Source organism: Heptranchias perlo, chromosome 8, assembly GCF_035084215.1.
Source record: "Heptranchias perlo isolate sHepPer1 chromosome 8, sHepPer1.hap1, whole genome shotgun sequence".
NCBI classification, from domain to species: domain Eukaryota; kingdom Metazoa; phylum Chordata; class Chondrichthyes; order Hexanchiformes; family Hexanchidae; genus Heptranchias; species Heptranchias perlo.
The window spans coordinates 41975345-41987630 of record NC_090332.1 but is presented as its reverse complement, the minus strand read 5'-3'; the positions used below and the strand labels follow the sequence as shown (position 1 = coordinate 41987630).

The following is a 12286-nucleotide window of genomic DNA, read 5'->3' as shown; positions in this document are numbered from 1 at the left end:
ATAATCTTCCAAACATCCTTAGATATGGGGGTGGTCCCAGAGGATTGGAGAATCATGTTTAACTAACTTAATAGAGTTTTTTGATGAGGTAACAGAGGGTAAATGAGGGCAACGCGGTTGATATAGTGTAAATGGACTTTCAAAAAGCATTTGATAAAGTGTCGCATAATAAGTTTGTCATCAAGATTGAAGCCCATGGAATAAAGGGGGCAGTAGCAGCATGGATACAAAATTGGCTAAGTAACAGGAAGCAGAGAGTACTGGTGAACGGTTGTTTTTCGGACTGGAGGGAGGTGTGCCGTGGTGTTCCCCAGGTGTCGGTTCTAGGACCACTGCTTTTCTTGATATGTTAATGACTTGGACTTGGGTGTACAGGGCACAACTTCCAAATTTGCAGATGACACAAAGCTTGGAAGTGTAGGGAACTGTGAGGAAAATAGTGATAGACTTCAAGACGATATAGACAGGCTGGTGAATGGGCGGACACTTGGCAGATGAAATTAATGCAGAAAAATGCGGTGATACATTTCGGTGGGAAGAACGAGGAGAAGTATCTGGGGGTATATGTGCACAAATCGTTGAAGTTGGCAGGGCAGGTTGAGAAAGCAGTTAAAAAGCATACGGAATTCTGGACTTTATAAATAGAGGCATAGAGTACAAAAGCAAGGAAGTCATGATGAACCTTTATAAAACACTGGTTCGACCACAACTGGAGTATTGTGTCCAGTTCTGGGCATCGCACTTTGGGAAAGATGTGAATGCCTTAGAGAGGGTACAGAAAAGATTTACTAGAATGATTCCAGGGATGAGTGACTTTAGTTACGTGGATAGAATGGAGAAGCTGGGGTTGTTCTCCTTGGAACAGAGAAGGTTGAGAGGAGATTTGATAGAGGTATTTAAAATCATGAAGGGTCTAGACAGACTAGATAGCGAGAAACTGTTCCCATTGGCGGAAGGGCCAAGAACCAGAGGACATAGATTTACGGTGATTAGCAAAAGAACCAAAGGTGACATGAGGGAAAACTTTGTTATGCAGCGAGTGGTTATGATCTGGAATGCACTGCCGGGGTGGGTGGTTGAAGCAGATTCAAAAGGGAACTGGATAAGTATTTGAAAGGAAAAAATTTGCAGGGCTACAGGAATAAGGCAGCGGAGTGGGACGAGCTGGATTGCTCTTGTATAGAGCTGGCACGGACTTAATGGCCTCATTCCGTGCTACAACCTTTCTATGATTCTATTTATTTTAAAATATTTCATTTGTTTTGTTTTGCTGATTAAACTTGAAGTTTTCTAACAACCAACGTTCTGTTTTATTTTTAACCCAAAAAGCAAGATTTTTACCTGTTTTTTTGGACTCCAACTGAGGAAAAAGTAAAACCTGAAAATCAAAGTCCATTTATTTATATTTTTCAGAAACTGTGCTGGTACCAGTGTCAAAAAGGGCCAAATTTGTTGGCCCAGGTGGTTACAACCTAAGAAAACTTCAGGCTGAAACTGGTAAGAATAATGTTATGTCATTTGTTTACACAATGTACTAAAGCACTTTACAGAGTAATAAGAGTACAGTAACACCAAGCCAAGAGAAAGAGTTTAGGAGGGTGACTGAAGACTTCTTTGAGCGAAAAGATGGCTTTTGGGAAGGTTTTTAAAGGAAAGAGTAGAGAGACAGAGATTTAGGGAGGGGATTCCAGAGAGCAGGGGCTAAGCAGCTGAAAAACTCTGTCACAATGGTGGGGCGAAATGAGGGAGGGTGCGCAGGAGGCCAGAGTCTGTTGACAAAAGGGTGCAGGAAGGGAAGGAAGTCTGCAGGAGGTTGCAGGTGGGGTGCAGTGAGGCCATTGGAGGGATTGAAAACAAAGGATTTTAAATGTAATGCATCGGGGAAACACTGAGCCAGCTCTACAAGGACGGGGCTTACTGCAGATCAAGGTACAGCAGCTGTGTTTTCAATTAGTTGGAGTTTATGTAAAGTGGATGAAGGAAGGCCATCAAAGAGAGCATTAGAATAATCGAGTCTGGAGGTGACAAAAGAATGCGATGCCTTTTGATGGCTAAGCAGTTAAGGGAAAGGTGGAGGTGAGCAATATTGTAGAGGTAGAAAAATTGGTCTTAATGATCTGAGAGCATGTGGTTTGAATCGCAGATCCGAGCCAAACAGAACATCAAGATTTTGCAGAGTCTTGTTCAGCCTCAGCTAGTAACCAAGGAGCGAAGCACGTTTGTGACGGGTACCAAGAGTGTTGGCTTCAGTCTGAGGTTTAGCTGAAGGAAGACATCTATGATGGGCAGACAATCAGGCCAATTTGAGGTGTTCTTAGGGGTGAAGAGAAGTGGTAGCGAGGTAGAGCTAAGTATTGTCAGCATACATATAGAAGCAGACTCCACGCTCACAGAAGGGGCAGCAGATAGGTGAGGAAAAGGACAGACTAAGGATAAATCCTTGGGATACTCCGGACATGATATTTCAGGGGACGAAGGAGAGGCCATCGCTGCAGATGCACTGACTGCATCTGAATAGGTAGGACTGGATCCAAGGAAGAGCAGTCCCAAGGAGTTGGACACTTGAGGAGAGGTAGTAGAGAAGTACAGCATAATCAACCATGTCAAACGGTATGGAAAGATCAAGAAGGGCAACGAGCGATAATGCATCATGGTTACAGTCACAGAAGACATCATAACAACAACTTGCATTTATGTAGCACCTTTAACATAGTAAAATGTCCCAAGGTGCTTCATTAATTCATTATTATTCATAATATAAAAACAGAAAATGCGAGAAATACTCAGCAGGTTGGGCAGCTTCTGTGGCGAGAGAAACAGGTCGATGACCTTTCGTCAGAACTGGAAGAAGTTTGAGATTTAACGGTTTTTAAGCAAGTACAGAGCCAGGGAAAGATGATGGGAGGAAAGAACAAAATGGACGGTCTGTGATTGGGTGGAGGGCAGGAGTGATTAAAAGACAAAAGCGATGATGGAAGACAAAAGGAGGTGGTAATGGGACAAGTAAAGAAATAAAAGAGGAGCTGTAAATGGCAACAACAGAACCATTACCAGCACCTGCTGTCCGAAAAAATGGGAGCAGTGGATATGATCTGAAGTTATTGAAATCAGTGTTGAGTCCGGAAGGTTGTAAAGTGCCTAATCAAAAGATGAGGTGCTGTTCCTCGAGCTTCCGTTGAGCTTCTTTGGAAAAGTGTAGGAGGCCTAGGACAGAGAGGTGGGAGTGGGACAGAGAATTAAAATGGCAAGCGACCGGAAGGTCAGGGTTATGCTTGCGGACTGAACGGAGGTGTTCAGCAAAGCGATCACCCAATTTACATTTGGCCTCCCCAATGTAGAGGAGACTGCATTGTGAGCAGTGAATACAGTATACTAAATTGAAAGAAGTACAAGTAAATCACTTTCACCTGGAAGGAGTGTTTGGGGCCCTGGATGGTGGGAAGGGAGGAGGTGAAAAGGCAGGTGTTGCATCTCCTATACTTGCACAGACAGGGGCCATGGTAAGAGGAGCGGGTGTTGGGGGTGATGGAAGAGTTGGACCAGGTTGTTGCGGAGGAACTGTCCCTTTGGAATGCTGGGAAGGTAGGGGAAGATGTGTTTGGTGGTGGCAGAAATGATGGAGGATGTTCCATTGAATGTGGAGGCTGCTGGGGTTATTCATTACTTTGGCCCAGGGTGGCTTTGATGCAGTGAAATGGGCAGAAGTTGGACTAGAGAGATTCAAACTGCCTGACCAACGATGACATGGTGGAGTCAAAACATCCTCCAACTAAACATCGGGAAGGCTAATGCCATTGTCATCTTCCCTACCATAAACTTTGCTCCCTTACCACTGACTCCATCCCTGTCTCCAGCCTCACACTCCGGTTACATCAAACCATGCAAAACCACGGGGTCCTGCTCGATCTAGAGCTGAACTTCAAATCCACCTCCTTTCCATCACCAAGATCACTTGCTTCTACCTCCAAAACATTACCTGTCTCCATTCCTACCTAAGCCTCTGAAACTTGCTGTGACAAATTTTGATGCAATTCTGTCTTGTTTTGGTCTGGTAGCTACCCATTTAAATCAGGCACAGTACATGAGGGTTTAAAAAGGCCTTGGCCTATATCATTTCATATTTTGCAAAATTTATCATTGCTGCCTCCCTAGTAACAGACTTCACAGGATGTCTAAAATACGATTTTCAAATGTATACAAACTACATGATTGGTTCGGTCATGGATACGACACCGTGTTATTTTTTAAATAAGGCTGGAAGTCATCAGTTTCTGACAAGCCTTAGACATCTGTCGAGGAGCTTAAAAAAGAGCAAACTGGGAATCAGACTTTAAATCTAGTTATATCAAACAAACTGAATTCTTGATAGAAAAGCAGGTATATTTAAGCTAGCTCCCACAACTCAGATGATGAGAGGAATTGTGTGTATAACAGTTGTTTATAGAGAAATAGATTAGCATATAGATTCAGTACACATTGTTTTCCTTTTTGAAAAGAAAGATAATATTTTGTTATACGTTTGCTTGTTTATTGTTGAAAAAATGTGAATAATAGTTTAAAACTAGAATGGGGTTTGATGTGATCAAAGAATCATAGAAAGTTACGGCGCAGAAGGGGCCCATCGTGTCCGTTCTGGCCAAAAAAGAGCTATCCAGCTTAATCCCACATTCCAACACTTGGTCCGTAGCCCTTGTAGGTTACGGCACTTCAAGTGCACATCCAAGTACTTTTTAAATGAGTTGAGGGTTTCTGCCTCTACCATCCTTTCAGGCAGTGAGTTCCAGACCCCTACCATCCACTGGGTGAAAAAATTTCTCCTGAGCTGTAGACCGGGTGATGTTCTACCACTTACTGAAGACATAAAAATAATTAGGAGATGGGGATTCCTGTTTGTTTTCCTGGGCACATTACTGAACGTTTTACCAAGTTGTAAGGCTAATGAAGACAGAGTTGAGACTCACATAGGAGTGTGATCTAAGATACAAGAGTCAAAAAAAAATCTAGAGTGAAGAAATTATTAGAAGAGATGCAATAATGCAATGCCCTCATCCACACTTTTTTGCCACCTTTTAGATTCAGTGCCTCCAATGTCTTCCTTGTTGGCCTCCATCTTCCACCCTCAGTAAACTGCAACTTGTCTGAAACTCGGCAACCTGTATCCATTCCCACACAAAGTCCAGCTCACCCAACATCCCCATCCTCCCTCACCTACACTGGCTCCCTCTCTCCTAAGGCATTACATTTAAAATTGCCATCCTTGTCTTCAAATCCCTCCATGGCCTACTCCCACACTATCTCTGCAATTTCCTCCACCTTATGTCTCGTACTGCACCCTCCGTTCTTCTGACTCTGGCCTTTTGTGCATCCCCCCCTCAATTTGTGCCAGCATTGATGGGTGAAGCTTCATCTATTTTGGCCCCACTCCCTGGAACTCCCTCCCTAAACTGCTTTGCCCCTCTTCTTCTCTGTCCATATTTTAGAAACCACCTTTTCAATCAGACTTTCAGTCACACCTCTTAGTCTCTTCCTTGTGGCTCAGCATCCATTTCCTTTGTGGATCTTTTTTCTCCCCTCTCTTCAAAGTATCTTGGGATGTTTTCTATGTCAGGTAATGATCGGGAGTGGAACCTTGGCTAATTTTATTTTTCTCTCCCTGTTCACAGGATGCTGAGACCAATTGTAATATTCATCACAGATTAGTGATCAGACTTGGCACAGTCGTAGTCTGCATGTCTCAGCTACTCCATTTTAGCCAGCAGAACTATTTTGGGAGCCTTCCATAAATATCTTAACGGTGTTTATAAAACGAAAATTGTTTTTTCTGTTCCTTTTCATAGGAGTTACAATATCTCAGGTAGACGAAGAAACATTCTCAGTGTTTGCACCAACTCCAAATGCTATGCATGAAGCTAGTGAATTCATAAATGAACTCTGCAAGGATGATGTAAGTCTAAAAATGAATTAGTATTTTAGCCTGTTTGTTTACTTTATCTTATATTAAAACAAATTGTCACTTTTTTTTCGGTTGATTTGTTCCACAGCAAGAACAGCAACTTGAGTTTGGTGCAGTTTACACTGCCACCATAACTGAAATACGGTAAGTCTATAATATGTCATATTTTAGACAGTTTGGGTACAGGCTTTAACCTTTACAGCAAGTAATGTCATTCTTGATGTAACAAAGTTTATAATATGTGTAATTTTTGTTTATATAGGGATATTGGAGTTATGGTGAAACTGTATCCCAATATGACTGCAGTTTTACTACATAATTCACAACTTGACCATAGAAGGGTAAGAAAAGTCAAAACTGAATACAGTCCACATTGTATAATGTTTTAAAAATGGAGCTTACAAATCATTAAATATATAACAGTTTATGCATTCCGTGAAAAACTCTTAAAGTTGATAAAATATCAGTTATTATAGCCTCTAAATTTTACTAAGTAAAGATTGTTTTTTCTTTTTGTAGATTAAACATCCTAGTGCCATTGGACTGGAAGTTGGACAGCAGATTCAGGTATTCTTATCGTTTGGTAGAAACTTCTGAATGAGCCAAGAGTTCAATTTAGAACATTTGGATGCTTAAAATGCCATTATTTGTATTACAGATTGCTTTTGCTAGCATTCTTTCCTAACCCAAGTTTACAAATCTATTACAAAGACTTATAATTTATATTACTTTTTAAAGGGTATTGTCATATCATCAATCTCCCATGATATTGTACATGAGGAGTCAAGACCAAATGCAGTATTGAAGTCAAGTAGGGTTAGAAGGCGGTGGGATAATTGGACCTAGGGACAGGGTGGGTGCTGGGGGACAGGACAGGAGAGGAAGGTTGGGGGGGGTGGGGTTGAGGTAAATCAGAGATCCTCAAGTGATCAACATGTCATGGGTAGAAGCATTCCACGGTGCTAGGAATGAAGTACTGCTCAGTAGGAGGTGACAGACAGCTAAAGCAAATCTTTATTAGCCATAAACACAAAAATTGTATTCGTGGGGGGGATGATTTAGAAGGATGTGAATTGGGGACAAGTGACTGTCTCACATGTGAGACAGTCATAGCAGCAGTGGCACATCTCACATCAAAAGCCAAGAGAGATCACAGGTGGGAGAATGTTTCCAGGGCCTGTTCCTTCAAGTGCAGAAGAATTAACTGGTATAAATTTACTAGTTTGCCTAAGTTTTACATTGTAGAGCAGGAAATACTAATGACCCTACCAGCAGAATCAGTCCTGCAATGTGGGACCCCAGAGTGGATGAGTATATGTCAGGCAAGATATGACACTCTAGACATTAAAAACTCCTATTACAACACCACCTCCAGGCATAACTGGTATTACAAGCGGTATAATGCGTTTGCCTACAGGGGCACCGTTACCATAAGTTTGCCATGAAACGTGTGCCCCCTGTGCTGAATTTAATATATAATGGAGATTTATATAATATATATCAAGTTGGATCTGATGCTCTTTTTGATAACTGGCAAATAAACCTTCTGATAAGAATTAAAACTGATAACTATGCCCGTCAAAAGCCTAATTACTAAATTGGGATTAAACTTAATAAAAAATTGGAATGTCAGTGCACTGCAGTTCTAATGTGACATATGCAGTCACTTCGCCTATTTTGCACTTCACCTTCTCTCACTTCCAATGGACAACACGACATTGGCCCATTTTCAGTATTTTGAGATGGCTAAATGAAATTGCATGCGAGAACCATTGCTGAGGATGCAGCTAATGTGCATGGCAACTTCTTTTAACATTATATTTTGTATAGATAGTTTTATTCGTTCATTCCAAAATTGTGTTGCTAATTAAACCTGAAGTTTTCTAATTGCATACATTCCGGGGTTTTTTACCCCAAAAAAGCACAGGTTGCTTGCAGCTGACCATCTGTTTTATGTTCCATCTACCAAATTCAGGAAAAATAAACCTTTGAAAATCAGAAGGCCTATTTCTAAAGCTTTTCAAGTTTATTAAAAGCTATTCATTGATTTCAGTAAACTTTAATATTTAAAAGGGTATGAAATAGGCACTTTGTAGATGCCCTTATTGCTGCATTACTTTTACAATATGTTTGTCAATTGACATGAAAGTTAGTACTCACAGGCAACCTAAGCATTTAATTTAATTTCTTGTTTGAACCTTTTTGCTTGCTGAAAACCTGAAAATTCACAAATATGAAATCTAGGCTAAGGATTAATGAATGAGTATGTTGAAGTGCAATGAAAGCATTAATATGGAGGAAAATATTTCCTTGAACAGGTGAAATATTTTGGTCGGGACCCCACAGATGGAAGGATGAGGCTTTCCCGCAAAGTACTACAGTCTCCAGCTACAACAGTCGTTAAAAACCTGAGTGACAAAAATAGCATTGTAATAGGAGCAAGAAATTCTGCATCATCCAGCGCTTCTTCATAACCATATTGAAACTGTCAGAACCAATAGTAAAAATTGAAATGAGGTAGCTTGAAGAACTGTTCCAGCTAAACAGACATTTATTTTAAAATAACAAGCTAAAAATTATTGTAATATATTTTCTATATTAACTAGTGCTATATAAATTCATTTTATATGTTGGTCTTTTCCTCAATTGATATTGTAATTGTCCATAATGTTTTTGGTGTAATAAAACATTGATACTAGGAAGACTGAGCTTCTTTGTGCGCAAGCATTTCCAAAATACCAAGAAAATGTACAATTAAACTAAGATGAAGCAGAAACTTTTTAAAAATATTTTTATTCAATATTATTTATACCATTTTTTTTTAAAAACCTGTTACGGGGGGCTAGGATTCTTCCCAAGAGATTCTAGTTAATTCTACAAACCAAACTCCAAATAAGTAAGGCAATCCTTGCTGGGCAAGTGCTGGGGTCTGCACTAGTAATCTGTATGATTTTTAGCTGAATGAACTCGAGCAGTACCCTGTGCACACTTGGGAGTGGATTAACAAACTGACTGTCCATTAGGTTGTCTGCCTCTGTTTCTCTCGCTATTTAGATGTGTCTCTTTCTAACTAACTCTAACTGTCTGCATCTTTGTCCCATACTAACTGTCTTTTTTTCTAAATCTCTGTCTCTCGCCTGCTTTCTGATAGTTTCTTCCCCTCTATCTAGCTGTGTGTGTATATCTAACTTTGTCTCTATCCCACCATCTATCCGGCTTTCTACTTGTCTCCTAGCCATTAATTCGCTGTCTTTCTTTGCCTTCCACTGTTTTAGAAACTGGCCAATTTCAGGAAAAGCTCTGAGGAATTCTTCCCTGATTCCCTAAGGCAATCACGTAAGCTCTGGGAGGCTGTGAGACGCTGTTACGCAAACTTTTGTGTAACAGCCATTGTTATGCAAATAGTTGTGATACAGCAGTCACATACTGATATTGAGTTTTGACTGATTTTTATGTTGGACTTTACACCATACGCCAGGGAAGCACCCAGAACCCCTGAAGAAATCCCTCTAATTTTTATTTAAAAGAAAAAGCAGGGGGCCGAAGATGACACAATTGGGGCGCCCTCCCCCATTAGTGGCCAGTAGCCAGAGTATCAAGCCTCATCGGGCAAGTAGGCATCTCAGATGCACCCATACTCCTTGTAGCGGGCACGTTCATGCGAACGCGATTTGTCTGTTATACGTGATGGCCGTTATAACGTGGTAGTGCTATGTAATAATGTTGTCGTTGCTCATCAGCATCTGTAGCTCCCTGAACCGCTATCTGAACGAACCTCCCTACTGCTGGACCCTAGACCTGGGGGGCGAGAGAGCAAGGTAGCAATATGTTGGCTCTCCAGGGGCAAAGGTCCAAAATCACAGGCTGAGGGTTTGGAATATTCTGGTATGTGCCAGGAGTGCTGAAGCAGAAAATCTAAGCCAATGTTTTTAAAGTAAAGGAACACTCAGCTCGCTTTGTGTTGTGTACTTTTAACTGTTGTTCTTCAGCTTCATAGAATCATAGGTTGTAGCACGGAAGGAGGCCATTCGGCCCATCAGGTCCGTGCACGCTCGATGCAAGAGCAATCCAGCTAGTCCCACTCCCCCGCCCTATTCCCTTAGCCCTGCAAATTTTTCCTTTCAAGTACTTATCCAGTTCCCTTTTGAAAGCCACGATTGAATCCTATTTACCACCCAGTGGATTCCAGATCATAACCACTTGCTGCATAACAAAGTTTTTCCTCATGTCACCTTTGATTCTTTTGCCAATCGCCTTAAATCTATGTCCTCTGGTTCTTGACCCTTCCGCCAATGGGAACAGTTTCTCTATCTATTCTGTCTAGGCCCTTCATGATTTTAATTACCTCTATCTCCATTGAGTGTGTCTTTCCCGGCTCAAGTGTGTACCCTCAGGCGCTGCTGATGTGTCGCAACCAGAGAGCTGGTGGATGAAGAAGGCCTACACCCCCTGAAACAGCCTGAAGGATTGGTCCCAGTCAAGGACTAGTCAGAGAATTTTGTTGCCCTTCCCTGTGAGAAAGTGCACCTGTCCAAACCAGTGCCTCAGAACTCTGGACTGCACAGAAGTGTCACTAATCATGACATTCTGTGCATGGGCACTGCTTTGCAAATCTGAAGACAGGAGTTCGAACAGCATCAGCAAGGACCATTGCTGCTGGTCCAGCTCCTATATTCCTTTGAGGGGACACCAGGGATCCTCTAAAGAATAGAAGTTGACCTTGTTATGGTTCTCAAATTCAAAACAGCTGTCAATACATGCTCTAAGATTGTACATGCTGTAGATGATTGAGTACGCAACATGTCAGCATTCATTTGGCAGAACACCTGCTGCATGGTACTAGTCATTTAGCTCACACTGGGTCATGCACTCCAACATGGCAGCAAGACTTTCATTCATATTGTGCTCCATGGAGTTGAGACCTTTCCATGCCCACAAATATGTTCCAGCATCCACATTTCAAGGAATCTGCACTCAGATCTTTATCCCCTGGATAAGAGTGGCAGCAGGCAAGGTAGACGTTGACATTTTCAAATAGCCAGCAGCCACCTGCACGTAGTGAAGGAATGTGCATTTGGTGTAAACTGCAGAACAGTATCATCATTGCAAAGGACAAGCAGAATGTACAGTCATCATTGCCCACTGACTATTTCAACAATGTCTGTATTATGGGGGGAAAGAATATTGATTTGTGCACATTATTTGATAATTGATAGTGATAGACTTGAAAGCATCTTCTCTAAATCATACAGGTTTTCAATTTAATTTTACTGGAGTTTTAAATAAATTTCACTACACTATAGATTGGAAAAAAGCTAATTTTGAGGGGATGAGAATATTGACAGAACAGCAGTGGGAAATATTTAAAAGGTAATCAGTAGAGCTCAGGAGAAATATATTCTGCTAAAAAGCAAGAACAAACTAGCTAATAATGAAACATCATGGATGAATAGAGATAAGGGTAAAATTGAAATTAAAGGAAAAGGTATACACTAAACACATAAATAACAGAAGAGGATGACAAAAGGGAATATGAAGAGGTTAGGAAAGAAGTAAAAAAAAAAGAACAATTAGGAAGACAAAGAGGAACTACGAAATTAAATTATCAAAGAATATAAAAAATAGTAAAGTATCCTACAGACACATGAATAACCAAAGGAAAATCAAGATAGGAATCAGGCCACTAAAGGATGCACAAGATAAACTCACAGGTAATGACAGCAAAATGGCAGAAATATTGAACAATTACTTTGCCTCAGTATTTATCAGGGAGGCTAACAGTTTGGGTATGATGATATATTTTTGATCTCTTCTATTAAGACATTTAAGATAGAAAGGGGGGAGATAATTGATAAATTAGTCAAACTTAGAGAGAATAAAACAATTGCATTCACGCATATTAAAAGAAGCTAGGGAAGAGATAGTAGATATTTATATGTATATTAATTAATAAATATTCATTAGAAAAGGAAATAGTGCCAGAGGACTGGTGGACAGTGAATGTTATTCCTTTATTTAAAAAGAGCTAGAACAAGTCCAGGGAACTATAGACCAGTTTGCTTAATGTCAGTGGTAGGAAAGATAATGGAATCTTTATTCAAAGATGTAATAGAAAAATATCTAGAAACCAAAAATATAATAGAGAATAGTCAGCACGGATTTCAAAAGGGGAGGCCATGCTTGACCAACCTTATTGAATTCTTTGAAGAAGTAACAGAAAGAGTAGATAAAGGTAATGTAGTAGATGGAATATCCTTGGATTTTCAAAAGGCCTTCAGTAAGGCACTACATAGTAGACTCATGACGAAGGTCAGAGCATGTAGAGACAGGGGA

The 12286-nt window shown here is 40.6% G+C and overlaps 1 protein-coding gene across 2 annotated transcripts in view; it reads left to right on the top strand.

Moving 5' to 3' along the window:
- Nucleotides 1-8647, top strand: part of pnpt1 (polyribonucleotide nucleotidyltransferase 1, mitochondrial) — a 67302-nt gene extending 58655 nt beyond the window's left edge. For both annotated transcript variants that reach the window (XM_067989030.1, XM_067989029.1), the window contains exons 23-28: nt 1414-1497; nt 5838-5944; nt 6042-6097; nt 6216-6294; nt 6473-6520; nt 8272-8647. In XM_067989030.1, the coding sequence (XP_067845131.1) occupies nt 1414-1497; nt 5838-5944; nt 6042-6097; nt 6216-6294; nt 6473-6520; nt 8272-8427 (530 nt within the window). In that variant the 3' untranslated portion in view covers nt 8428-8647. The remainder of the gene's footprint in view (nt 1-1413; nt 1498-5837; nt 5945-6041; nt 6098-6215; nt 6295-6472; nt 6521-8271) is intronic.
- The last annotated feature ends 3639 nt before the right edge of the window (nt 8648-12286 follow it).